Source organism: Camelus dromedarius, chromosome 1, assembly GCF_036321535.1.
Source record: "Camelus dromedarius isolate mCamDro1 chromosome 1, mCamDro1.pat, whole genome shotgun sequence".
Lineage (NCBI taxonomy): Eukaryota > Metazoa > Chordata > Mammalia > Artiodactyla > Camelidae > Camelus > Camelus dromedarius.
Window position 1 is genome coordinate 23,173,312 of NC_087436.1, and position 27,939 is coordinate 23,201,250.

Below are 27,939 nucleotides of genomic sequence, written 5' to 3' on the forward strand. Positions count from 1 at the left end.
CTTTAGCTTTGGTGACAGGCCAACTATTAGAATGACTCCCTACACTGCACTTACAAATGCTTTATAAATAAATACTCAAGAGAACTCTACTCCAGTTTCCTGGTAGACTGTGGTTTTTATTAATTTTTAAAAACTTTTTTAGTGGGGGTGGAAGGTAATTAGGTTTATTTATCTTTAATGGAGGTACTGGGGATTGAACACAGGACCTCGTACTTGCTAATAAGCATGTGCTCTACTGCTGAGCTACATCCTCCCCCTGACTGTGGTTTTTAAAGAAGTTTATATATGGAGAACAATTTTAATTCAAAAAGGGTACCACTGCTTCTGTTGGTGATCAGAGGGGCACTAGAGATGTGAAAAAGAGGCCGCCTGGTGGTTCAGGTGCATGCGGTAGTTAAATGAGCTTGCTTTTAAAACTTTTTAAAATTTTTTTTGCCTTTTCCCTAGTTTTACTCTCTGGCTAATTCATCACTTATTTTTATTCATTTATTCATCCATTCACTCACTCCCTCATTCATCCATCGGACAGATATTAGGCGCTTACCACGTTAGGCACTTAAGATGCAAAAGTATATGACATCATCCCTATGCCTGGGAGACTGGATTCAGCAAGAATCTGTACAGATGTCTAGTACTGAAATTAGTTTCTTGGGTTTTGTCAAGACTTAATGCGAGAGGCTTTGAAACGCAGGTTGGAATGCGTGTGCCCTCTATGGGGAATTGATATTTGTGCTAAATGGGAATTATGTCATCACTCAGGTGATCTACACTCTCATCCCTCTCATCGCTAGGCTGTAGGTGGTTTGAGACTCTTGCCCCAGACTGGAGTTTGATAGCCTGCAAATGGGCACAGGAATGGGGCTGAGCTGCGCAGTGACACAAAGAAAGAATCGGAGGTGAAGGCAGACTCAGGGGCCAAAGAGTCTGACCTCTCAGAGGCTTGAACATCAATTCCAAGGCAAAGAGTCTTCAACTGGGGCCGTGAATAGACGCACTGCCCCTTTAATGTATTAACTAATTACAGCTGTTTTTTTGCAGCTAATTTTATAGCTAATTTTGCAGCTGTGAACTGCGGGAGGTCTGTGCACATTGTCAGCCTGAGTTCTCACCATAATTTTAAAGTTTGATATTTTCATTTTTATCATGTTAGTAATGAACAATACGAATCAAAGTCAGTACATGTTATTCTGGGTTATTGTTATGACCACCTTATGATGGACACGCTCAAGTTAGCGCTTGGATTTATGATTGTGATGGCTCCAGATCAATTGTTTTTGAGCCATTGGAAAAATGGCCAGCTTGAATAGTACACAGTGCATTTGACCAGAAGAGAGTCAGATGATTTCTCAACACACGATACAAAGGTTTCCTGAATTTGAATAGAGGAAAATGGCGGCAGAGTCACCACATTGCTTAACAGAAGGTGACACAGTGAGCCCAGAGAGCCTGTACAGAATTCCTCATCTAAGTTAGTTTCAGCAAAACAACCTCATCTTTCACCATAAGTTAATGTGGTTATTTCAGACTTCTGTTGGTTGTATAATTTTGCTGTGGTTGATTTGTGAGCATATTTTGGTTTTGTAACTATAAGTGAGCTTTGAGCATGAGAAGTTTATAATTGGCTTTATGTGCGTGAGTATTTAAATCACACCATTTGAAGGAAATGGTAGTACTGAGGAGGATTGTGAGAATGATTCTGCCTTTAAGGTCTTCACATTTGGGAAACTTTTGAGAAGAGATTGCAAATGATAACCCTTAGCGGCTCTCCCTCAAGCGTCTCCTAATTCTTGAGGTTGATGGTTTGTTAATGTGCTGAGCAAAAGATGCTTTTGACACAGTCACAGAGATACTTTTTACAATTTAAACAAATTTTGAGTAATAATATATTCATATGGTTCAAAAATCCAAAGATATTAAAATGTATACAGTGGAAAACATCTCAGTCCTGTTCCTCTTGTAACCACTATATCCATTTTTTGTGTATCTTCCCCAGATCCTTTTCGCACATTCAAACAAATACAAAATAGAGCCTCATCCCACCCTCCCCTCAGCCCTTTGTACAGAAAGCTTGTCCTGCACCACCACACTTTCTTTTCTCTTTTTTTTTTTATTGAAGTACCATCAGTTATGGTGTGTCAATTTCTAGTGTACAGCACAATGTCCCAGTCATGCATATACATACATGTATTTGTCACACTCTTTCAGTGAACATCTATTTTCCTACAGCGAGACATAGAAGGTCGCCATTCTTTTTTCTTTTGTATGGCTGCCTCTTATTCCATGATATGTCAGTGCCATCATTTATTTAACCACTTCCCTATTAATAGATACTTATGTTATTTTCAAATGTTTAATATAAAATTAATGCTGCAATAAATAACCTTGTATATGTCATTTAGCCAAGTGGAACATATCTAGCACAAATACCGAGAAGTGAAGTTGCCGGGCCACTGGATAAGTGCATTTGGAATTTTGGTAGACCTTGCCAAATCACCCGCCCTCGAGGTTTTACCACGTTTCACTCCCACAAGCAATGTGTGAGGAATGCCTGTTTTTCCAGTCTTTTTTTTTTTCTTTTCATATTCTTTTTCATTATAAGTTATTGTAAAATATTGAATATAGTTCCCTGTGCTATACAGTAAAAACTTGCTATTTATTTTATATATAGTAGTTAGTATACACTTTTGTATATATTTTATATATAGTAGTTAGTATCTGCAAATCTCAAACTCCCAATCTATCCCTTCCCACCCCTTTTCCTCCCTGGTAACCATAAGTTTGTTTTCTATGTCTGTGAGTCTGTTTCTGTTTTGTAACTTCTGTTTTGCAACTAAGTTCACTTGTCTTTTTTTTTTTTTTAAGATTACACATATGAATGATATCATATGGAAATTTTCTTTCTCTTTCTGGCTTACTTCACTTAGAATGATGATCTTGGGTTCCGTCCATATTGCTGCAAATGGCATTATTTTATTCTTTTTTATGGTTGAGTAGTATTCCATTGTATAAACATACCACAACTTCTTTATCCAGTCATCTGTTGGTGGGCATTTAGGTTGTTTTCATGTCTTGGCTATTGTAAATAGTGCTGCTATGAGCACTGGGATATATGTATCTTTTTGAATTAGAGTTCCTTCCAGATATATGCCCAGGAGTGGGATTGCTGGATCATATGGTAAGTCTATTTTTAGTTTTTTGAGGACTCTCCATACTGTATCCCATAATGGCTACACCAAACTACATTCCTATCATATGTTTTCCAAGTCTCATGCAAGAAAATGTGTTATCAGACAGTTTGGATTCTTGCTACTTGGATCAGTGAAAATGGTACCTCAGTGTATTTCTAGTTTGCATTTCTCTTATTTGTGATGTTGAACATTTTTTCGTATATTTACAAGCTATTTCTATTTCCTCTTCCGTAAACGGTTATTGTTCTTTTCCTTTTTCTTATTGGGTGGCTGTTCTTTTTTTCACTAACATTTAAGAACTATTTTATATGTTGGGGATGTGAGCCCTTTGTCTGTGATCTGAGTTGCATCTCCCCGTTCTTTCTCCCATTTTGTCTTTTGACTTAACACATAGTGTTTTTGCCGTGTAGAGTTTCGGGGGTTTTACGTAGAAGAATCTCTCTTTTTTTTTTTTAAATAATTTTTTTTGGATTGTGAGGCATAGTTAGAAAGCCTTCCTACTCCCAGATTCAAAGAGAATTTTTTGGGGAAAAAAATCTTTCTAAAAGCTGACTCACCATCGCTGATGAGGTTGCTGTCCTGGGCTCTGTCATAGCCCCATGACATAGGCACTCACTGTGGCTCATCTTGTGTCATTCTTGTTGATAGCGTAGCTTTAGAGACCTAAAGCTGGATGAGGGCATTTTCAGTTGCCTATGAACCAGTAACAGACCAACTCTGTCCTTGTCCTGTATCCTGTCTCCTGTTCTTGGGCAATTTTTGAGAGGGTGGTAAGAGAGAAAAGTAGAGCAGAAATGGCCAGATGATCCTGGAACCTGTGCAGTGACCTTCCATTAATTGTGCCTGTTTGCGTTAATCAGGAGCATTTCACAAATATGCCATCAATTGTTATTTTTGTGGCTTTTGTTAACGTTACTCAGAAAGTGATGCTACTTGTATAGTTAAAAGGTAGCACTTTGTAATTATTAAACTTGACTTTTTTTGGAGCCCATACATTAATATTTTCTGATTTCAGTGATTCCGAGAGCCTGTCTAGATTGGAAGGAAGCTATCAAAGACTGCAAAGTAATGACGTGAATCGGTTAGTTCGAGGCTGGTTCTGTTGATGCCTTCTCATGTCAAACCTTCAAAGAAGGTCGTGATGATTAAGTTGTGGTATCTGGACATCTTTTTCTTTATGCCTACCACTCAGGGTCTTGAGAAGAGAACCTGGGAGTTCACGGCATAGAAGGGGTAATTACTAGGAATTACTAGAGTTTGTAATTCAGGATGCCATTACCAGTCAGACGTAGTGTGGCCTTTCTCATTGGAAAGAACTCTAATGAGTAAGTACCATGATTTACATCGTATAGTGTAATTTGATAGTCTAAGAAAAATAAAAAGCTCACGCCCCTCCCTCCCAAAAGAACTTGAAAGAAATGAAGAAGAGGGGGGCAAGGAGGAAAGAGAAAGAGTGAAAGATGATGAGAGAGAACCCCAAAGATTCATTAGCCCTAATTCAGTGACCAGGGAGGAGAAATAACCAGAAGAATCCAATATTCTGGGAAGGAAGGAAGTGGGGCCAATCAGAGGCACACTTGGGAGGGGGGAGGATGATGACATATCAGACAGAATGGTGATGGGTGCCTTTTCGAAGTAGAATGAAGACGAACAAACAAGTAAATAACTCCAGCATGGAGCAGAAAATAAGGGTTTGTTTTAATAACAGTCAAAAAGTGGACAAAAGTATCACTTTTAAGAAATATTATTAAGAGGCCAGAGTCATAGTGGTATCTGTCATGTATTTTGTGCCAAACTGGTTACTCTCCACTAAACCAAAGGTTTCTTAGGATTAACATAGGATTACCTTGACCCAGCCCCATACCAGACATGTGTTAAGTCACTGTGTAAATGTTTGCTGGATGAATGAACGATTGAATGATAAATGAATTATCTATTGGAGGCACATTTAGGTCTCTAACCTCAGTTCACACTGAATAAAGGTATTTTTGGTCTTGGCTTTATTATGACAGTGATCTACCTGTTTGTAGAGCCAGATGGAGGGGTTAATGGAAAGGATTTCAACAACCACACTTGGGTGTAGTTTACATTGTCCCTGCTCCTTCTTTATTTCTGAGGTTTTTTTTCCCCCCCACTTATGGGAAATGAATGAGTGGAGATGCAGAATGATCAGCGATCAGTGGAACTTCTCAAATGACCAAATAGCTTTTTTAGTCATGACATCTGTGGTTGGTCACTTTGACAAACAGTAATTGGTCCATATACCCAAGTGATACTATGTTCCCTTCTTTGATTTTATGTCATTCGGAGCTATTTTGATGGTTGAAGCTTGGCCTGAGTAAATCTCTCCTCCCCCAAAGATCCTCTCTACGCCTTTGAATTGGGCATCGCTTACTACTTTCATTGATTGAAAGATAGGCTGCAGGCCTTACAGGAAACCAGGACAGGGGTGGGATAAATCCTGGGTTGGAGATGGACAGGCCAGCCCTGGGAGAATGGAGTTAGCAACTGAGACCCACTGAGGCTAGATGTGCAGTCTGAGAAAGTGTCAGCGGAAGGCAGCTGGTTAAGACCTAGGCAGAGATGAGCAGGTGTTAGCAAGCAGGGAGATGATGTGCTCAGGGAATTGGAATGTTGGGCAGGTTACCAAGACAGACGTCAGCCACAGGAGAATCGTTCTAGACCCTGGGCCAGGATGATCTCGATATGAATAAGACGAGCAGGAAGGTGGCAGTTCATCAAATACTCTTTGCCACAACACAGAGCCTGTAAGCCAAGGGCCGGTATTTTATGTTCCTCCACTCAGGGATTTAGGTGGTTGAAGGAGAGGAGGTGAAGGAATTCTTATGGACCCCTGCAGGCACCCTGGCTGGGGGCTACATCTGGGTCAGCAATAGGCTCACCAGTGCTCTCAGCTGCCTCATGGTTTCTGAGGTGATGCCTGCTGTCAGTGTTTCATCCTGACTGGAAAGCATCTTTCTTTATGAAAATTTCTAACAGTTACACAAGTGGGGGTTAAAGAGAACACTGCCATTTTTATAGATTGTCAGTTTAAAAAATGGAAATGGGAAGGATGCTGTGGGATCTAATGTATGTAAGGGCTGAAATCAGATTGAATTTTCCGGGAGCTAGAAGAAGCCCTTATTATTACTCCTTTATTTGTACCACTTGCCTTTGAACAGCCTCAGCTCCCTTAAGGAGATGATTACAGGAGCTGATACAGTGAAACTGGCACAGGCTTTGGTGCCCTATCCTGGGCCCGGTGATCAGGGCTGCCCCCTGTCCCAAAGTGGCTGTGTGCCGCCTGGGCAAGTGGCTTCACTTCCCTGAGCCCCAGATTTCTCATCCATCAAGTAGGGATAATAGTTGCATACATGTCATAGGATGTTGTGAGGATTGAATTAAAAAACGCATGTAAAGTGATTAGGAGAGCAGCTGACATATGGCCTCTGCTGTTAGCATTAGCGGAGTTGTTTGGTGGTGGTTAGAAAGGTCAGTTGGAATGATATACATATGCTTGGCATGTGTAGTACACTTCATTTCATTTCTCCAACTAGCGTGTTGTAAACAAGGCTTCTAGTGGAAACGTGGACTCTGCTCCCCAGACCCTTAGGCTCTCTAAAGTCTTCCCCACTCTTTGGATTTAGTTGTCTATTGCCAGTTAGGTACCAGGGTAATTCTGGAAACTTCCTTTGCAGGCAGGCCGAGCTATAGTGAGGACACTTATCTCAGAGAGAAAGCACCTTCTAGGAACCAGGAGAGGAGCTGTGTGTGCTGGCCAGGCCACAGTGGCTCCCCCTGGGGTGTACACACACACTGGTCTCTGGTCCCACCCACAGGGTCCCTGGTTCCCATCTGGAGAATAAGCAGAAAATAATGAACTTGTGAGGCCTGAACTTGCCACTGTCGGTAGAAGCTTTTGGGCAGCCTTGGAAACCAGCTCTTCAAAGGTTAGTCTCCCTGCCTCTCTCCCTACCCCCACCCCGAAGAGAAAGAGTGGATTAAGAAGGCTTCTTCCTAATAGAAATAAAACCAGCAGAGAATGTGCCACCTTCCCTGGGGTGGCCAGTGTTACCACTGAAGTAACGCAGTGATGTCCGGTTTCTCTTGCTGCACCTGCCACAAAACGGCCCTCGTCACCCTGCGTGCGGGAAGCAGCTTAGTGGACTCGCTTGGACAGTTAAACGCATCCTGGCTTCATTCAGTGAATGTCTCCGAGCCTCCATTTCCTCATCTGTGACATGCGGATAATACCTTGCTGGTTTTTTGCAAGGATGAAAGAGGTGATCTTGTGTAAGGACAGTACCTGATACGACAGAAGGGGTGAAGGGGCTCAATACATCTCCTCCTCCTCATAGTTTCCTAAGCGGTTTTCCTGTTTCTGTTCCCCCTCCCCTAACAACTCCACGCTGCCGCCAGAGAGATTTCTACACAACACACATGATGGCCAGTTCTTACAAAGTCCAAACAGTGCAGCATGGGGCCGCCAAACCGCGATCTGCTCCTTCCTCCAGACCCGCAGTCACTCCCCAGACAGGCCGTGTGCCTTCCCGCTGTGCTGGGCTGCCTTGCCACACTTCAGCAACCACCAGCAGTACGATTGCTGAATCCTTCCCCAGTGCCGGCACTGTATGTTTCATATGCCTTGTGTCCTTTACTCCCCACTGCAACCCTGTCAGGAAGATACTATTACCTTCATTCTATGGATGAAGAAACATTTTTTACAAATTATATACCTCGGTTCAAGGTCATGACCCTAGGGTGCAAGTCAGACTGGGGTTCCACTCAGGTTCTCAGTGCTTTGAAGTGCTATCTTCTACCTAGTCCAACTCCAGGATGCTGTTCAAAACAGTCTCTCACGTGAGCACCCCAGCCCTGGGTGATCACCTTTTAGCATCTGTTGCACGTACTCTTGAACCACCTGAGCAAATGATCACTTTAATGGTTGCCATTTGTATGTGGTGCTTCTGCCTTCCCAGCCGGATCCTGGTCTCCTCAGAGACAGCAGACATAGATTCTAATTCCATTGCCCAGCAAAGTAGCCTCTCCTTGGTGCTCAGTGTCCATTTCGTGATGATAAAGATGAAAACCTGTGCCTGCAGGAATGAGATCGTAATTATTCCTTCACCTCTTCTGGGTGCTAATAACCATGGTAACTACTTACTCAGATTCAAAACATAACCTTGGCTATACACACTACCAGGTATAAACAAGATAAACAACGAGTACAGCACAGGGAGCTATATTCAGTATCTTGTAATAACCTATAATGGAAAAGAATCTGAAAAAGCATAGATATATTAACCAAATCACTTTGCTGTACACCTGAAACCAACATAACACTGTAAATCAGCTATACTTCCATAAGGAAAAAAAAAAAATGGAAAAAAAGAACCCTCATAAGCTTGGCAGGCACTTTTTCATCTGTCATTCAGTCTCCTCTATAATAGAAGATGGAAGTGTTATGACCTAAAGCTCCTTTCATGCTGTAAAATTAAGCATTATTTTAAAAAAAATCCTGCATACATTACATGGACAAGATACTCTGCAGTTCATGTGGCACTTTTATGCACATATGTCACCTGATTTTCCCAACAACCCTGGGAGACTGGCAGAGGAGATGAATGATCTCTGACTTAGTGGCAGGAGAGTAGGGCACAGAGAGGCCAGGTGACTTGTTGGAAGTCACACAGCTTGTGAGTGGGAAGGTGGGAACTTGAACTCACCACCTGTGACTACTTTGTGCAGCCCTAGTGGGCCCTGCCATGTTGGAAATGTTCTCACTCCCACCGAGGAGGCAGACCAGTGCAATCTAAGTGTTTCCTTTGTACTCTGGCACTCTCCCAAGTGTGAAAAGACTTAGTTTTTCTAGGGGTTTCCCTGATGATCTTTTTGGAAATTAGTTGAAATAGGCATGTTGGTAATTTCCTAACCTCTTGGCTTGCTTATTGAGAAAGTGTTAGGTCACTGTGGTGGTTTATTCATTGGACCTTCCGGGAAGAGCTAGGAGGCCTGAGACCCTGGCCATAGGTTACATAGGGTGGCCCTGACTCACTTTTCCTCCAGGTCCATTCAGAGGAGTGAGGAATGAGGATCAGAGATCCTGAAACTTTTACAAGGGGATTTTTCTGGTCTAATAAAAATTTTCAAAGAATGAACAGAAAGGGAAGCCAAGATGAGGCAAATGTCACATGAGTCACGTCCCAACATACACAGCTAGATGTATTCTTTTCCTGTAAAAAAAAAAGAGAGAGAGAGAGAAAATATATATTGCATTCAAATAAAGTAGAGCACATTTAATGTATTTTTATAGGCAGATTCTTGCAGAACGACATACTATCAATTCAATTGAATGATGTCCGTATATATCAAAAGTAAATGTATAGGAATTTTGTAATGTGCTGTTATCTTAAAGACTTTTCTCGCTTTGTTTCACCCAATCCAGAGCTTTCCACCTATTTTCACATCATTGCACACTAAGGAAGTGGGAGTATTTGCATGACATGTGGGCAAGGCCCCGCCCAGCCGCCCTCAGGGAGTCTGTGTCACTGTCTTCCTGGGCACCACTGGGAAGCCGTGCCTCATGCCAGACAGTTAAGGGCTGGGCACCTGGAGGCACCCAGAACCCTGCTCTCCTGTCTCGTCTCAGAGAATGCACTGGTTGCCCCTGGGGGAAACCCTGAGCGCCTCAAGAGCACACCTTTCCTGATCATATAATCTTCACGCCTAGACAGAGCCGTGGAAACAATCTGTTCTCCTGATCTGAGGTCTAGGTTTCAGAGGCCCCGGCCCCCCACTGGCAGAGGAGAGGTTCTGAAGCCTGGAAGCTCGGTGATGACATGCCTCCTGCTGCCGGCTTCTCCCACAGCCTTTGCCTCCTTGCCACCCGGGGTCACAGCGGACATGCTGCTGAGAAGTTAGTCTCAGAGCCGTAAATGAGATATTGTCACAACAGGAAATGGAGAGTCGTGTCTAAAAGGAAAAGGGCTGGTGAATTAGCCATCGAGGAAGAATCATCGGCATTCCAGACTCGTTCGTGTGATAGCTGTCCCCTAAGAAGCCTGTGCTGTTTGAAACAGCATCATAAATGCTGTTAATTTATAACTGGAAAAATTTTCAAACTTAGGCTCTTCCACTTTTCCATGTATTTCTCCCTCTTCCCACCTCCCTCCCAATATAAATGACAGAAAGAAAAGTTGAGGCAAAAATCTTCTGCCTATATCTTTTGGATTCACGGAACATATGCTGATTCTATACAGAATCAGGGCATTTAGGGTCACATAACAGAATCTGAGGGAGAGAGTGTTTTATGTTTATTCAAAAAGTGTATTGGTTGAGAAACATTGCATTAAAGGAGTTCTTGAAGGTGATTATCTGTAAAGGTCTTAGAATATTGATTTTGATTTAATCCTATTCTTTTATGCATATTGTGTTTCTTTAAATCCAAAGATAGAAACCAAAATTTGAGGGTTTTTTTAAGACACTTCACTGCTCTAAACTCATTTTAAATGAGCAGATTGTCATATGTGTGTATGCATATATATGTGTGCAAACTATGTATGTATATATGTATGTGTATACATTTTCGTGTGCATGTATCATATTTGCTTAGAGATTAAGGAGCTAGGTATAGGAGATGTAATTCAGGGTGAAAGAAACATAACAAGACCCTCATTACTTTCATTTCCCCTACTCATTAATAAAACAATAATATAAAAAATAATTTCCCCCACCTTTCATCTTCCTTCGTCAGTCTCTGCTTGAAGATACATGAGTCCGTGACATTGCTAATACCACACAACTGGTTGCCATCCTTCTCTGTGTCTGTTGTGTCAGGTTTTATAGCATGAAAAAAACCCCAATTTCTTGGAAATGACTTTGAAATCACTTTGCAAAGGTTATCCCCCCTTACCCCACAGTACACTGCTTTCCATTATTGCTGGTGATCCTTTTTTCCATCCATTGTGGACATTTTTCAGAATAGTATACAAGCTATTTCCAGGCCATTCCTGCACTGTTTCTCAAGAAATCTTAATTGGATTTAATGTATTCCATAAGGGACTCACCTACATTTGCAGGTCGTTTCCACGTATTGAAAAACACATCAGGTCATAATATATAACTTGACAAAATACCGACGTTACTTGCTGCCACACACCGGGCTTTGCAAAGTCAAAGCCTCTTTGGCAGGCTTCCTAGTTTGGTTTCTCCCACTTGTTGGCACTGTGATTCTCTTTATTTTCAGGTCCTTCCAGCTTGATTTTTCTCTTTAAAGCTTTATCTAGACCTTAGGTGAAGATTGCTTTCACTTGATCCATCACAAACTGAGATGTCTCTGTGAAATAGACCTTAGTCTCATCCAGGTGACTTAAGGCTAAGCTAGACTCAGAATTCTTCCGAAGAGGGAATGCAGGTGAGGTTGGATGCCCTAAAAGTGAGAAAGTCAAGACAAAATGCCAGGCTGCTATGTACTTCTGCCCTGTAAATAGCATGATTGTTTTAATCACAGTTCTGTTTTTATCTGTTCTGGAATATTTGGATGCAAGGCTGGAAGGCGTATTATTAACTTGCTGTTAATGCCTTGGCACTGTGTTACATAACACTCGCCTTGCTGTCCTACCAAAGGGAACGTTTACCAATAGTCCATCTTAGATGGAGCCAAGGGGGTAGTTAGGGTTTTAGTTGGTCACTTTTGGTTGCGAGGACCAGAGACTCAAGTTACCTTAGGTACTTGGGTTTCGTTGGCAGGATGCATGGACCTGGCACCAGGCCTGGAGAGCTGACAGAAAGCAAGACAGCTGAAGGGAAGTGGCTCCCTGCCTCCCCCTCAGCTCCCGATTGCGTGGTCCCTCCTCTGCCCTCTCCATTTCTGCTCACTTATCATGCTGACAGCCGGCTGTCTCAACTTCTGCTTTGTATCTCTTCTTTAGCTTAGTGTTTCTGCCTCTGTGGCATCTGGCTTGCTTGCTGCCCTCCTTTCTCACGAAATCCTTTCAGCATCCATTTCTCTAGCTGCTTGGCTTTCCTCCTAGTCTGCCTCAGCTCAGACTCCCTTGAGAGGGTGTGAGGGGCCGGCCTCATCTTCCACATAGGCCACACCTGAGCCCCATGCGTTTGCCCTGGTGGAAGGCAGTCTTATTTTGTGCAGCGTGACGGTCCTCCTGCCCACCCCAACGTGAGCATCATAGGATGACCGGTTCTTAGGGTGGCCGGTGCCCATGGCAGGAAGTGGTAGCTGGAGCTGACGGGTCACATAGTCTCATCTTTTATGAAATCTTAAAATGATGTTCTGTTATTCTTTTATTATTGCTATATTATAACATATGCAAATTGTAAATAATTATGAATATAAAGTTTTATAAAGTATAGTTCCAACGGCAGAACAACTACTTAAAAAAATGCAGTTCTAATAATTCAGAAGAGTTCCTGATTTCTTCCCTAGGGGACATCTCCCCAGGCTGGTGTCATTCTCCAGCGGTCATCAGTATGAACAGTTGGGTGTGCCTCCTTCCAGGCGTTTCCTCTGTAGATATGAGCACATATTGCCTCTTTGTTTGTCTTGCTTATATGTAGCCAAAGGAAACACTATGGGTACTTAAAATATAATGAATGTTCAGTTATAAAATATAATGAATACTCAGTGATAAAAATAACAAAACTAATTTCATTCAGCTTTTGTGGTTTTTATCCTGGGACTATAAACTTCCTGTCTTAAGATAAGGTAGTTATTAAACACCTAGTCACTACAACTGGGTTAAGCAGTATGGCCCTATGTGTATTAATATGTACCAATTTGTTGTATTGGTGTGCTTTGTCTACTAGAGGGAAAATATGAATTTTAAAAGAATTTCTACAGACAAAGGCCAGGCCCCTCTCCACTGGAACTTGTTTTGGGGATGCCATTCACTTAGCTACTGACCCCAAGCTGGCACGCTGCATCCTAGCAACAAGACCACTTACCTGTGGTTATCTGCCATGAAGCAGCAGCTTTGATGTAAACATGGTAACCGTCTGTTTACTTGATGGTACGCTTTCTCTTTGAGTAAACAAAGCCCAAAGTAGGAGGTTGGAAATAATTGAGAAAACAACAACAACAACAATTTTTTACATCGTAAAAGTATTGAATGTACATTTGAGAAAGTTTTAGAAACACAGAACAACACAAAAGAAAGTAAAATTATTTTGTCCACCAATATGTTCATTTTTGTAATCTTTAAAAATAATACATATGTTATAATTCAATATAGACAGTATTGTACTTGGACAGAGTGGGATCATATAGAACAAAAATGATAGTTTTGTGGTTTTTTTCACATAACATACTAGATACATCTTGCCATGTCATTAAAAAATTATTTGAGGACGTGATTTTAAATGTCTAAGCATCATTGTATACCTGTACTATAATTTATATAGACATTCTAGGTTATTGCCTAAATGTAATTTTAAATTCATAATAACTTCATGCTGTTATTTCATTGCGGAGAAGGGGGTTAGGTGAATTAGGAGAAGGGTGGGCAGTCGTTTGGGACAGTAAGTGGCTCCTGCAAAACTTGGCCCGCCTGACAGAAGGGGTCCGAGGAGTGTCAAGCCCAGGTTTCACCGAGGCAGTGGGTGTGGCTCGTCTCTTAGAAGCAGTGGGCTTCACATCAGTTTTACTGCTCGCAGCAGCTCCGAAAGGGCTTGTGCATCCTTGTTCTCGTGGCTGACCTTGGCCGGCCTTGAGCCATCAGTTTCAGACGTTCAGACCTGCCTCCACAGACAAAATGGGAATCAATACCCCTTCCCGTCGTATAAATGGAAGCAACTGAAAATGAAATGAAAATGCATCTCCCTTCCTCTTCCTGGGTTGAGGGCTTGTTTGAGGAGTTGGATTGCACAGGTGCCTGGAGTGTTTCTGAATCAATTCAGTCCATTGTCCTCATTGATCTGTGTCAGAGCAGACTTGAATCCCTGACAAAAGTCTGAGCATCATGTTTGTGGAGATGAAATCACCACTGCCTGCTGGCGTCAGGGCCAGCTCTGGGGTCTGTGGTCCGTGCTGGTGCACCAGGACCTGCACTTAGAAGAGCCCCAGGCTTGATTTAATGTTTTCCTATGGCTGTCTAGAAATCCCCAAGAAATTATAAGCAAGGGAACCTGCATTTTCATTTTGCACAGGGCTCCACAAATTATGTGGCTCATCTTAACTAGGGTGTAAAGTGAGGTATTAAGAAGTTATTTAAAATAACTAAAATAAAATGATTCCTTCTCAGATGCCACCCCAAAGAGAAGGAAAAATCAATTCCACCTGCCCTCCCTTTGTGCAGGAGGAGGTGCGTGTGACTTTAAGAGACTGGCCTGCAGGGTAAATGGAGCAGCTCCTGGAAGACGGGCCTTCAAGGATGTTTGGGAGATCTGAGCAGCACGCAGCTAACTGGCTGCCGGACAGAGGCCCTGCAGGCCAAATCCTCTTCAGATTTCAGTTTTCTGCCCAGGTTGTTTAGTTACAAACCAGTCTGTGCTTTATCTTTTGTAGAGGAAAATATGGATGTAGATTTTGAGCCCTAACTTTCTGGGTATTTATGTAAGCTTGGGTTTCAAAGACCCCATTATCCAGAATTAGTTTGAAATACTACAGAGGGGGTGCCCTGCCTCTCCAAGTTTTGTCTTTCTGCCCTCTTCAGCCTGATCCCCTCTTGGTAAGATATGAGTCAAGGGTCTCTCAGGGACCACCTCATATGCTAGGTCAGAGTCTCCTCACTTTTGTTTATTCATTATTATTTTTAAATGAAATATAGTTGATGGACAATATCATGTTAGTTTCAGGTTGGTTCTCCACACTTTAAAACCCGGGTCCCTTGAGATAAATATACAGGGAAACCCTCGTGCCTCCCCCCCATTCATGTATTCTTGCCTTCAATTGAAAAATAATTTTGTTGAATTTTATTTTAGTTTGCAGTGGAAGAACTATGATTTTTTTTCATTTCTCAAATAAAAAGTTATGACATAGATTTGACTATCCACTTTAAAAGTATATATGATTCTAATAAACACAGTCCTGAGCAAATTACTGCCCTTCAGCCTCTCCTTCCCTAATTCAGCATTATTTAAAGTGCCAGTTTGCAGCCTGTTTGTTAACGACTGCCTTGAGCTCAAGAATGGAAATTGAGATTAAGCATTTAGAAACCTGGAACAATTTGTCTGTTGAGTTAAATAATGAGAAAATTGAAGGCTTATATTTTCTTTGTCTTTTTTCATATTCTCTAGATATATTTTAGTATTTCATAGGCACTGTATTTTACAGACATGTCAGTCTGCAACACATTGGAAATCAAAAACTGATTCTTAACCGCAAATAGTTTGAGGACTGTCCTAATTGACAGAATCAGCAATGTATTTGCTATGCTAGCAGAATTCTCATTAATTCATCTTTCCACAGACAGTCACAGGTTCTCCTGTGTGTGTGTGTGTGTGTGTGTGTGTGTGTACGTGTGTAGATGGGCTCCCTCCCCTCAAGTAATTTGTCTTTATTTCACGGCAACCATGATATACGTCTGGCTGGACTGGTGTCCCGAGAAGCAGCTGTGAAGGGGAGGGGGGTTTTGTGGATGATCTGTTTCAACCAACAGTTTGAACCATGTTGAGAAACCAGTTTTACTTAAATGTGCTAGAAGGGGTGGGAAATGTACAAGACTTAGGGAATCACAGACACTTCCAGACTGTTCTACCTTGAAGGTAGGATCCCAGTGTCGGCGTTGGTCTCTCCTTTTTGCCAGGAGTACCCACGCTTGAGAAAGGCTGTTAGACTTTTTGAGGTTATGGAACAGGGAAAACAGATTGCCCCCATCCTGATCTTCAGCCACCTCCCCTGCAAACCTCTCGTGTCCCTTTTCTGCTTGGGTGGAGAGCAGCCATCACCTGTATTTGTCTCTTGTGCACACTGTATCTGGCCTGCAGTGGCTGACTGGACCCTTATGTTGGTCACGGTGACGCTGCAAGCTCAGGTGCATGTGTAGGTAGGGAGCTGACCCTCACCTCAGCTGACCCTCACAGCCTTCTCCTTTGCGACTGTGCACACATGCCGGTCCCTAATCTCTCTCCTGGTCTCTGGCCAGTATGGTGAGCAAGCAAGTGTTTAAAAATCTGTGTGCAGGATGCAAGAGTTTAAATTGATTAAATCTTTGGGTTTTCTTGGTTTTGGGGCAACCAAATCTAATCTCTGGACTAGTTTCCAAAAGTAGGAGAATAGAAAGACTTGTACTTTCCCTAAATATCTCTGCTTTCGCTCCAACTTCATTTCAGATCAATCTCCACATTTAGTAAAAAGGGACAGATTACTTCCAGAAATTAGAGAAGTTAATGTCTCATGGTAAATTTCAGTTTCAGATATGAGTTTGAGCAGCATTACCGCCTACAGTCTGAGATGAGATTTTCTAGCCTTTTTCTCAAGTCTTGGTCCCCTTTCATTGTCTGATTCTTTGTGGCAAATGACTAGAACTTATTATATTGGGTCCCATGACACAGAGGTGAATAAGCTCTGGAAATAGTTCTTGGTTTCTCCCGATGTCCATCAGGTAGAAAACCTTGTGGCCCATTTTATAAACATTCAGCATGATGTGCTGGACATCATTCTAGGCTTCAGGAATTCCAAGATAAATAAGGCCGTGCCTGCCTCAAGAGCTCACAGCCTGATAGGAAGAACCGACTTTTTTTCTGGGCAAGAAACAATGTGATAATTACCTTAGTAATATGATGTGCAAGGTGGTTGGCAGACCACAGACAAGGGGACAGTTAATTGCCAGGAGATTTGGGGGTTTGGGTGTTTGAAGAAAGCAAAACAAATGCCTTAGGTGGCCCTTCACCTGGATATTGAGGGAAATAGATGTTTGCCAGAAAGAGAAAAGAAAGGACATTCCAGATGGAATAAAACAGCTGTGTGAAGCCTTGAAGGCTTTAAAAACAAACAAGCAAGATTTATTAAGAGAAGTGTAAAAATTATGGTGTGGCTGGAGTTTGTGTATCTGTCAGCAGCTGCTTCAGGACGTTACTGTTTAAGCCTTTCTGCCTAACGTCATGTGCAGACATAAGGGCTGAGACTAATAGGCGGTGTACCACTTACATCAAGGCAGCCGCAGGCAGAAGGACAAGGTAGAAGCCTGCAACCCACAGAAAACCTACATGGGAGGGATGCAGAGGGATTGCAAATACTGGTCCCAAGGTCTTGCATCTGTAGAGAATATAAATATATCGAAGTAAATCCAAGTGTACAGCCCCTCTGGCTTTAGAAATATCAGTGTGTATTTGCTGAAATGAATCAAAATCCAGCGTGGATATTAGGAAGTCTCTAAGTAGTGAACTCTGAATTTCTGACCTGGATCTCTCAGCAAATGTCAGTACAGAGGAAAGGCAAATAACTCACAGAATGGAAAATTGGAGTGGCCGATAAGCTGGAAGAGATACCCAAACTCATTAATAATCAGAAAAATGCAAATTTAAACAACAAATAGATATCGTTTCTCACCCTTGAGACTGGTGAAAATGAAACAATCTGATAATACTAAGGGTTGCGGAAATTACGGATAAACATATTCTCTCACTTTCCTGGTACGATTGTGAATTGGCACAGTCACTTTGGAGACCAGTTTTGTAATATCGAATAAGATTTCAAAATATACTTACCCTGTGACCCAACAATTTCATCCTAAAAAAGTACTCATATGTTTAAAGACCAAGTACAGAGACTGATTGCAGTGCCCATTATAGCAAAGAAAAAAAAAAAAAAGGAGATAAACCCAAACGTCCTTTATTAGGAAATGGATACATTACAGTATATTTTAAACAGTGGAATATTACACACTATTTGAAGTGAATGAATCAGATTTATAAGTATAACCTGGGTAAATTTTATAAATATATTATTGAGTAAAAAAAAATAAATTTCAGAACAGTATCTGCTCTTTATCCTTAATGTAAAATTGAGAATATACATCAGTGTTAAATCTATATTTCATGTACATACATAGGGGGCAATAAAAATATAAGGACCTGGATGGGAAGAATAAAAACTTTGAGGATGGTGAATGGAGAGGGAAATAGGATTAAGGGGGCATTAAGGGGACCTTTGCTGTCTGTGTTATGTTTTCTTTCATTAAAAAAAAAAAACAGATCTGAAGCAGATAAGGCCAAGTGTTAAAGACAGAGTGGTGGGACGTATATTTTGTAATTTTCAGTGGTTTTGAAGTATTTTATTAAACAGTAGTGCTCAATACATCCCAGGCGCTCTCTGAATGGGTACTATTAGAGCATCCATGTCGGGACACAGCCCACCCCCCAGACCACTCCGGCATGGTCTCTGTAGGGCTCAGCCTCATCTGACTGCTGCAAGGCTGAGGGGAGAGAGGGAGGTCGAGTGAGCTTTAGGGTCTTGTCCCCTTTGACACTACATTATTCCAAGATCACCAGCAGATGGATTGATCATTGTCATGGGCACATTCCTGCATGTCCTGTACTCCCCTGACACATCCTTGCCCCAAGAAGGGTGAGGGGCTGCCCAGGAGTGAAATGACTGTCTGCATCACACACCCCCTAGCGCCCACAGCTGGTGGGACGCCTAAATGTACCAGTTCCGTCGTGTGTTTTCTGAATCTCCTTGAAAACAGCACGTTTATGTTACCAGCTGCCCCTGAACTAATGTAATAGGTAGATGCAGAGAAGAGCTATTTTGAGGGCTATAATTTGATTCAGTTTTCTCAGGCAATCAAAGATTGTTTAACACCAGAAATAGCTGACTAGAACAGCTGCTGAAACAGTGCTTTGTGTGGGAAATGATGAAAGGTTCAGTGTTTTGACAGCCATTTCAGAGGGGTGAGTAGTAAGACTTCTAAGGAAATCCTGACTGCTGCTTTTGGGGGATTCTCTAGGCTAAATTTCCCATCTTCTAGTATTCTGTGTGGACAGAGAGTGTAAGAGGAGTTTCTGTTTTCCAGAGTCTTGACTCCTTGTATCAATAGAGTTCAGACAGTGATAAATTTACCATATGGGTTTTCAAAAAATACCTAACTTTTCTTGCCACCAGACATGTGTTCAGGGCTTCCTGTGCTCCAAGCAAAACATTGGACCTAGGAGTCCGAAGGATTCATCCAGGCCTTGCCATCAAGGAGCTCCCAGCCTGGAAAGAGGAGAAGTGGAACTCGGCGTGATGTGCAGGTGGTTTTAAATAACAGAATAGGTATCACAGCAGCAAAACTCGGAGGGGATCCGGGCTGGAAAGAGACGGCGTTAGGTAATTAGGAGTTTGTCACTGGAAGTGGTGGGAAGTGAGAGCCGATGGACCAGCACAGTACTGGAGGGAAGTGGAGGGAAGATCCTGGTCAGTGTTACAAAGCGAGAGGGCACTTCTGGGTTAAGGCAGCAGAGTCTGTTTATTGCTTTCGCTGGCCAGCTGTGGGCCTCAGTTCACAGTTCACAGTATTACTTTCTGTTGGGCTATCCAGCGCCCTAAGTTTTCAAAGGACTTTCACATTTTTAAATAATATTATGTGCACCTGATGTGAGCATTGCAATATTATACTGTCTGTAATTCAACAAATACTTCAGTAGGGACCCTCTGGTAGATACGAATCTACCTGGTAGTGTCCCTCTAAATGTTAGTGGAAGTTGGTGGCTCCAGTTGTGAATGCACACTCAGGGTTGGTTACTGGCGTCTAATCAGAAGCTCTCACCCCAGGGGAGTCTTCCTGAAGCCACTCAGTTTTCTTTACTTGTGAGTGACAGTGGAGGTTTTGTTAACTAGAATAATAGATGTTGGAGATGGATTTTAGTTGGGGACATTCCTGGTGGTCAAGATGTGCGGATGGGGTTGGACCTTTTCAGAGGCTTTCTCTCCTTGGTGTTAGAGAGTAGAGAAGTCTAGTGAGACATTAAGCATGGGGAAACTGAGGCTTGGAGAGACTGGGTCTTGGAGTTGGGCAGTGGCAGAGCTAGGACTGGAGGACGCTCGAACCCAGACCGCCTCTGTCAGCTGCTCTGCCCAGGGAGCTGTGCCTTCCCTCGGAAGGGTCTTTATCTGCCATGACGCTCTTTCTGTGGCTCATTAAACCACACAGGCTAGTCCTCGACTGCAGCTCCTAATTCCAGGCTGAAGTCTGTGTGCCTTAGAAACAACATGCGTGACACTTCCAGTATTTTGATTCAAGGAGACAGAAGTTTTATTATGAGTGATGCATTTATATTTCTGGTTCACATGTATTTGTACTTCTAGATCACATAGAAGAGAATCCAGTTTAGTGGGCACTCTTGCTTTTCCTATTAATATCCTCCTCCATCTGCAGATAATTAAAGAGTAATTAGAGGTCTTTGCAGTAAACCTGAGTCACAGTTGAGAAAACAAAAATGCACGTGTGTGTGGCGTTATGTGGAAAACTACCCCTTGGGAAACTCTGCAGGCGCCAAAGATCTGATTTTTGATGTGTTTCACACAGGCCGGAGCAAACACACGAATTCATTTCCACTTTAATGGAAGTTTGTTTTTCCTGATGTGGGCAGGGCAGCTAATGGTCATGGCGGTTTGGAATGAACCTAAATGGATTCCTGGCCTTAGACACAGACCAGGAGGACAACTGTAGGGCTTCCTCATGTTAAGCTCCCTTAGGCTCCTTGATTAATACCCCTGGTTCAGGAAGGCAGGTATATTACAGCCACTTTACAACAGAGGAAATGAAAGGCAGAGAAGTTAAATGGCATGTCCATGTGCCCCGGACCTGGTCACAGCAGAGTCAGAGCCAGAACGGAGCTCTCCTGAACACTGGTTGACTGTCCACTGCTCTTCACGACTCCAGGCTGACAGAGCAGAAGGAAGGGCATTTCGATGGTATCGTGTGTTACTCAGTAGCGTCAGAACAAGCCTCCAGACATTGTAATAAGACAACACCCCAAGAGAGACTGGTGGTGACAGTTTCAGAAGAACCTGTGGTTCAGACTCAGCGGAACTTTGTGAGAAGCCTGCTGGGGGCCAGGCCCTGGGCTTGGTGCTTCCAGTGAGCTAGTTATTTCCAATTGGCAGAGCAGGGGAGGCTGGGGGCCTTTACCACCCCCGTCCCAGCCTCAACCACCGTCAGCTCCATCCCAAAGCCATCCTTAATAAACATGCACTCTAAGTCAAAGTCACACTAAATAAAGGAGTGTCTTGGTACTGCTCGCCACCTGATAGGCCAGTCAGCCAAGAGACCAGTTGTTGGGGTAAGGGATCACAGCTTTGTTCAGAACGCCAGCAGTCTGAGAAGAGGTGGATTAAAGAACCATCTTGCCCAGGTTTGGATGCTAGTTTTTATAGAAAAAAGAAGGGGAGGTGAGGAGGTAAAGTAAAAAAGGCAGTAAGTTGTTGCAAATATTTCCTGTCCCCTGACTCCAGAGGGGATGTGTTAATTTCTTCTTTCCTGCAGCCATTCACAAGTAGCCGTGGTCAGGAGGTTTTCTGTGATCTAAACAAAGGTGTTTTAGCATAGGCTCAGGCCTGGGAGGCAGGGTTCCAGGGGATGGGCCGTTATGTATACTTTAAGCTACTGGCAGCATCCCTTTACTGATTAATTTGTAGCAAAAGCAACAGAATACAAAGTATTCTTAAAGTAAAAGAAACAGATCCAATATGGAGTCAGATTTGTTCTCCCCTATCGCAGTGCTGGGTAGTTTGACTAACCCCTTATTCCAACCAGCCTCTTGCCCCTAAGTCCCGTTGTATTCAGCCTTTAAGAACAAAACTCTAATTGTCATATCATTGTCAGAACACAAAGGCATGGGAAATAAATGTCCTAAGATGCTTCAGCTAATCACAGTTCCTAATTGGTCCTTCTGAGTCCAAACCCTGCTCTATGCTGGGTTCCATCTGACTTTAGAGTAATTATGGGCATTTACTTGATAGCAATCTTTTGGATTCATTCTGCCAAGGAAGGAATGTAGTTTATTTGACCTTGTGGAATTTGTGTGTGTGTGTGTGTGTGTGTGTCCATGATAGTCTGGAATAGTGTAGAAAATGTTTGGTATCTAATCCAGGCAAGAGAAGGCACTGCCTCTTCTTAAGTGAGCATCGGTACGCTGGGCATTTGTATTTCTTACAAATCAATTGCTAAGTTCACTTCTGGAGTGTACAGGCTTGCCTTAACGTGGATGATATGAACGAGTTTCCCCCAGGTCCTGGCCAGATTGTTGAGCCTCCTGATCCAGAGAACTCAACGTCTTGCTACCACAGTCCCTTTCCTGGTCCTCAGCATAATTACTGCATCTTTGCAGAGTGTAGACCAGGCTCCAGTCATCTCTGTTTATAATGATTGATGTGACAAATGGCAGGGGACTCTGACGTTGAGATGGGCAAATGCATATTTCACAGCCCTGTTCCTTCCTAAACACAGCCCTGAAACATTGCTTGGCCCTCTCCCCTGCTGGATTATAAATGCCTTAGGGGGTCTGCTTTATTCAGCTTCAGGCCCACAGGGTTTGCCTGGCGCATAGTAGGCATTTCTTATTTGTTGAGCGGAACTGTACCTTTTCAATACAAAAGAAAAGTGAGGCACATGAAAATAATACCTGGGGCAGCCTGGCACACAGACTCATGTACATGACTGGTTCCCACGGCCTTGGCAAGTTACTCACATTAAGGATTGGTTTCTTGGATGAAAAGGGTGAGAAAATCATACACACTGGACATAATGGAGGTAAAGCAGAGATCTCCACGTATCAGTCTTAATACCTTGCTTTTTAATTTGAAACAGGCGTTTATAAATACTACCATATGCCAGACTGAGCTAGAAGCTTTGCTGGTTTTGTTTTTGAAACCAGCACTGTCTTTCTGTTTGTGCACTGTATCTTGGAGGTTGATGAAACGAGTAATGTAGAGTAGAGCCGACGTCATCGTGTCTGAGAGGGTCAAGCTTTGTCAAGGTGGAATGCAGGGGGAGGGGGTGGTGGGGAGGCCCAGCAGAAGGGCTCGTCCGCACTGCTGCCTCTGGGAATTTGGAGGAAACGCTTACACACTTCTCCCCCTTTCTCTGCCCTCAGGCCTCCTGGTGGGTACCCTTGACGTCGTGCTGGACTCCAGTGCCCGGGTGGCTCCTTACCGAATCCTGTACCAGACTCCAGACTCTCTGGTCTATTGGACCATCGCCTGTGGTAAGTACGGTATTTGGAAATACGGCAAACATTAGGATTCGTGACTTTCTGTCTGAAGGGAAGGAACATTTATTTGCAGAACGCAATCACCTGGTATTACAGGATCAGTGACCATAGCCGTTGCAACAGATGAACCCTAAATCTCAGTGGCTTAACACAAGAAAATTTCTTTCTCACTCTGCTGAAGTCTTGTTCAGATCCTGTGGCCACCTGCACCTGTAGTGCCACCCCGTAGAACACAAAGCCTCCAAGGTCCACTTACAAGGCAAAAGTGGGAGGTGCTGACACACCTGTGTTTAACTTGCTGGGCCCAGAAGTGTCACCGCTTCCACTCACACTCCACTGGCTAGAACTAGTCACGTGGCCCCAGCCTGTCTTAGGGGAATTTGGGAGGTGAAGAGGGACACATGGAATCCTGGGTGTACCAGGGAATGCTTCCATGTCCTAGTACGGTCCCTCCAGCTGAGTGGGGTTGTTTATTTCTCCTGATGACAGTCTGTACCAGGGTGCTGTGTGTAAGATGGTGACAAATGCCCACGCTGTTACTGGGTCACTAGAACTGTGAGCGTGAAATGGCTCGGATACTTTTTAGTTATTTGTTTGCAAATAACCATAGGAAGAGCAAGGTCACTGAACACTGTCTTTTTTTTTTTTTAACCCTCTTTTGATTTTTGTTTTTTAATTAATAGGTTTTATTTTCTTAGAACAGTTTTGGATTTACAGGAAAATTGAACAGATAGTTGAGAGAGCTCCCATATGCCCTCCACATATACAATTTTCCCCTGCAACGAACATCGTAGTGTGGAACGTTTGTGCCAATTGGTAAATCCACGTGGATGCTCTATTACTAAACAGAATCCACAGTTTATTTAGATTTCCTAAAGTTTCACCTGATACCCTTTTCCTGGTCCAGGATCCCAGCCAGTATACTATTCTGTATTTAGTTGATACAGCTCTTTAGTCTCCCTTTTGGCTGTGGAAGTCACTCAGACTTGCCTTGTTTTTGAGGACCCTGCCTGTTTTGAAGGACAACGGTCAGGTGTATTGCAGAATGCCCCTCTGTTGAAATTTGTCTGATGTTTCTCTCATGACTAGGCTGGGGTGATAGATTTTTGTGAGGGAGATCACAGAGATAAAGTGTTGTTTTCGTCATATCGTGTCAAGTGAGGGCACTTACTATCAAGCTGCCTTGTGTCTGACGATGTCCCTGATCACCCAGCTGAAGGAGTGTTTTCCAGATTTCTCCGTTGTCACGTTACTCTTTTCCTTCCCCTTTCCACACCGTCCTCCTTGGAAGGAAGCCACTGTGCACAGCCCACACTTACAGAGTGGGGAGTTCTAATTTATTCAATTATTTTTGTCACCAGGGACTTATGAATACTTACTCTATACTCTGGGTTATAATCCAATACTATTTCCTTTATTTTGTTACATAAATTGTTCCCGGTTTCGCCATTGAGGGCCCTTTCAGTTGACTTTGTTCAGGTTTTAAATTGATCTCTGCTTGGTAGGAAGTGCAGTGTAGAGATCTAAGGATGTAAAGATAATTAGATCCAGCTTCTGCTCTTGAGGATACCAGGAAATACTCAGTTTTAGCCCAGGGTGAGTAAGTGCCAGTGGATGGAGGGGCTCCCGACTGAATACTGGAGTCTTGACCAGCCTTTTGCAGGGTAGGGGGAAATTATCTGGGAGTGACTTCAGGCTGCCGGAAAGCTCCGGAGCCCTAGCCATGCACTCTCAAGGATTTAGCAGCACCTGCAATTCTAACACTGTAGTTGTGTCCTTTGAAAGTTCTTCTGGTTAAGATGCAAACAGCCCCATGAGAAACGGTTTCACATCTCAGCATTTATGCATTGTGGTGAATGAAGGAGTGGTATTGGGAGTCCGGGCACTGAGGAAACCACCTAGGAGTAAAGGATGGGGATTAAAGCGAGAGGAAGGGGATGACGGATTAAGGGAGAGGGGGCTGGGACCCTGAGGAAGACAGACTGATCAGTGTAACCCAGGCTGGGTAAGACAGCGTTCTGGCCTTCTGTGCCATTCATCCGGCATGAAGGGAAACACCACCGCATAGCTACTGTAGAAGGGAAGCGCCCTGTGGTAGTTGGCGGGGAAAGTGTCACCTTTAGTTGGAAAACAATGTAAAATGGTGTTAAAATAGACGTTGTAGCCAGCAAGTGAAGAAAGAGAGAGGAAATTAGAAATCAGGCAGGAGCACTAGAACCCCTGGACTTAAGCAGGGTTTGACACTCCTCCCTCGCTGTCCAGCACTTCCGCACTTGTGCCCGGAGGCTTCTGAGAACCTGGGGAGCCTGGAGCGCCTCAGCGCCCTCGGGTCTCCTGGCCTGCCCAGGTCAGGGCGCATTTCCTGAGCTGCGAGGAGCTGGCTCCCATCTGTGACTTCCTGCTCCTCAGCCCTCTCTTCTTTTCTCCCCTGTTGCCCGACATCACTCCTCCTCTGTCTGTTTCTGAGGCTTTGCCATCCTACGAAGCAGAGGCTCCTCTGAAGGGTCGTGTGGGAAAGAGCCCAGAGTTACAAAGCTGAGTTATTCCTGAATAGTTTGCCAAGCCAAGGCTGGCGGGACACTGGGCGGCAAATGCCGATGCCATCATTTATACCTCAAAGAGATGCACTTCCCTTTTCCCAGTAAGTAATGCCTGTCACAACGGCATGATCTCGTTATAATAAACCCAGACCGGTTGTAGCTTTTGTATATATTGATTACACGCAGAGACAGCTCCAGAATTGCCTCGTGGAAGACTCCACTGAAGTGACAACCACTGCAAAAGTCCCACTCACCCGTTAGTTGTTCCTTCTTATCGATTTCCCTTTAAAAACCCAAATGGCTGGCTCTCTTTCCTGAGAAGATTTTAAGAGCGGAAGCTGCTACCTTAGAAAGATTTCTTGGCTATGCTGATCTTTTAGGTTTGTAATTCTAATGCTAATGTAGTTACAGCTACAGAGTTGGTATTTGGTGGGACACCACACCAAGAGCTTTTTAATGTGCTCTAATTTCAGGAATCTTTGCTATAAGAGAAGCTTCAGCAGAAAATTGAAAGTCTAATTCACTTCCCTGTTAGAATCCACAGGATCGCAAAAACCTTTGCTTTGTGCCATGTGCCTTGTGAATCTTTGATATGTGTAAATATAACTAAAGGGCGCATCCACCATCAACATCTTCACCTAGGTCACTGTCTGCAGGAGAGCAGTCATCGTAGTGGTGAATCCTGATCATACGATGGCTTTAGACTTGTGCCACTTGGAGCCAGGCAGGACCTAGTTTTTTGTTTGTTTGAATTAAAGTATAGTCAGTTAACAATGTGTTAACTTCTGGTGTACAGCATAGTGTTTCAGTTATACATATATGTATATTCCTTTTCATATTCTTTTTCATCATAGGCTATTACAAGTTATTGAATACAGTTCCCTGTGCTGTACTTAGGATCTTGTTGTTTATCTATTTTATATATAATGGTTAGTATCAGCAAATCCTAAACTCCCAGTTTATCCTTCCACCCCCTCTCCCGTTCCCCTTCTAGTAACCTTGTTTGTTTTCTATGTCTGTGAGTCTGTTCCTGTTTTGTAAATAAGTTCATTTATATCATTTTTTTGGGGCCCCACATAATAAGTGGTATTGTATGATATTTGTCTTTCTCTGTCTGGCTTACTTCACTTAGTATGAATTCAGGTCCATCCATGTTGCTGCAAATGACATTATTTCATTCTTTTTTATGGCCGAGTAGTATTTCATAGTGTGTGTGTGTGTGTGTGTGTGTGTTTGTGTGTGTGTGTGTGTGTGTGTGTGTATGTGTGTGTGTATGCCCGTATAGTAATCACCCAGCCCTTGGCAGTATGAAGCATATGGAAAGAAGAGGGGGTAAAAAGCAAGAGTTATTTGGTGAAACATTATTTTCATATGCTGCTTTTTTTTATTATCTTCCTCTATCAGTCTGTATGCAGTTGGTTTGAAGAAATTGCTTTTTTATGTTTCTTTGGCACTGAGACCTTTCATTGGGAAGGGGAGCCAAAACTCTGTCTGACAGATGACTCTTTTCACTGCTACCCAAAATGAAGCCACTGTTCTCTTTGGCTGATATACTGTTGAGCCATCGATTCCAGCCTTCTGAGCTGCACTTTGTTCAGCGGTTTGCTCAGTGCTGTTTGCGCCGCTAAGAGCACAAAGGAAGCGGCACCGCGGGAACCGGCCCGACTAGCTTCGTTGCCCCGGTTATGCTCTGCCAGGTCGGCCTCCCTCCCACCAGTGACTGACTGTTTTACACCTGTGCCCCCACTAGGGCACTAAACAGCTGCAGGTGCTCCCCCAGCAGCTGGAGTTGTGGACTTGGTGCCCCAGAGGTAAGAGAGCCCAGTCCTCCGCCCTCCTCGACCTTCAGGGGGCCTGAGTAGAAAGTGGTGCATTTGGCTCCCCCCAGGAGAAGAACTAGAAGGTACGAACAGTAAGAAGGCCTATACAGCCTCATGAGAACGTGGACTCTTAGGAATGCAGAGAATTCCACGGACACTGCTTGAAGAGCTCTGGGACAGCAGAGGAGAAGAGTTACCATCAGAAAGATGTTGACGGTTCCCTCTGGATACATGGGACCTTCC

General features: G+C 43.3%; 1 protein-coding gene across 2 annotated transcripts in view; it reads left to right on the forward strand.

Annotated features, from left to right (window-relative positions):
- The window catches only part of TBC1D9 (TBC1 domain family member 9), a 106,763-nt gene that overhangs the window by 19,831 nt on the left and 58,993 nt on the right, over positions 1-27,939 (forward strand). For both annotated transcript variants that reach the window (XM_064493752.1, XM_064493791.1), the window contains exon 2: positions 23,220-23,330. In XM_064493752.1, the coding sequence (XP_064349822.1) occupies positions 23,220-23,330 (111 nt within the window). The remainder of the gene's footprint in view (positions 1-23,219; positions 23,331-27,939) is intronic.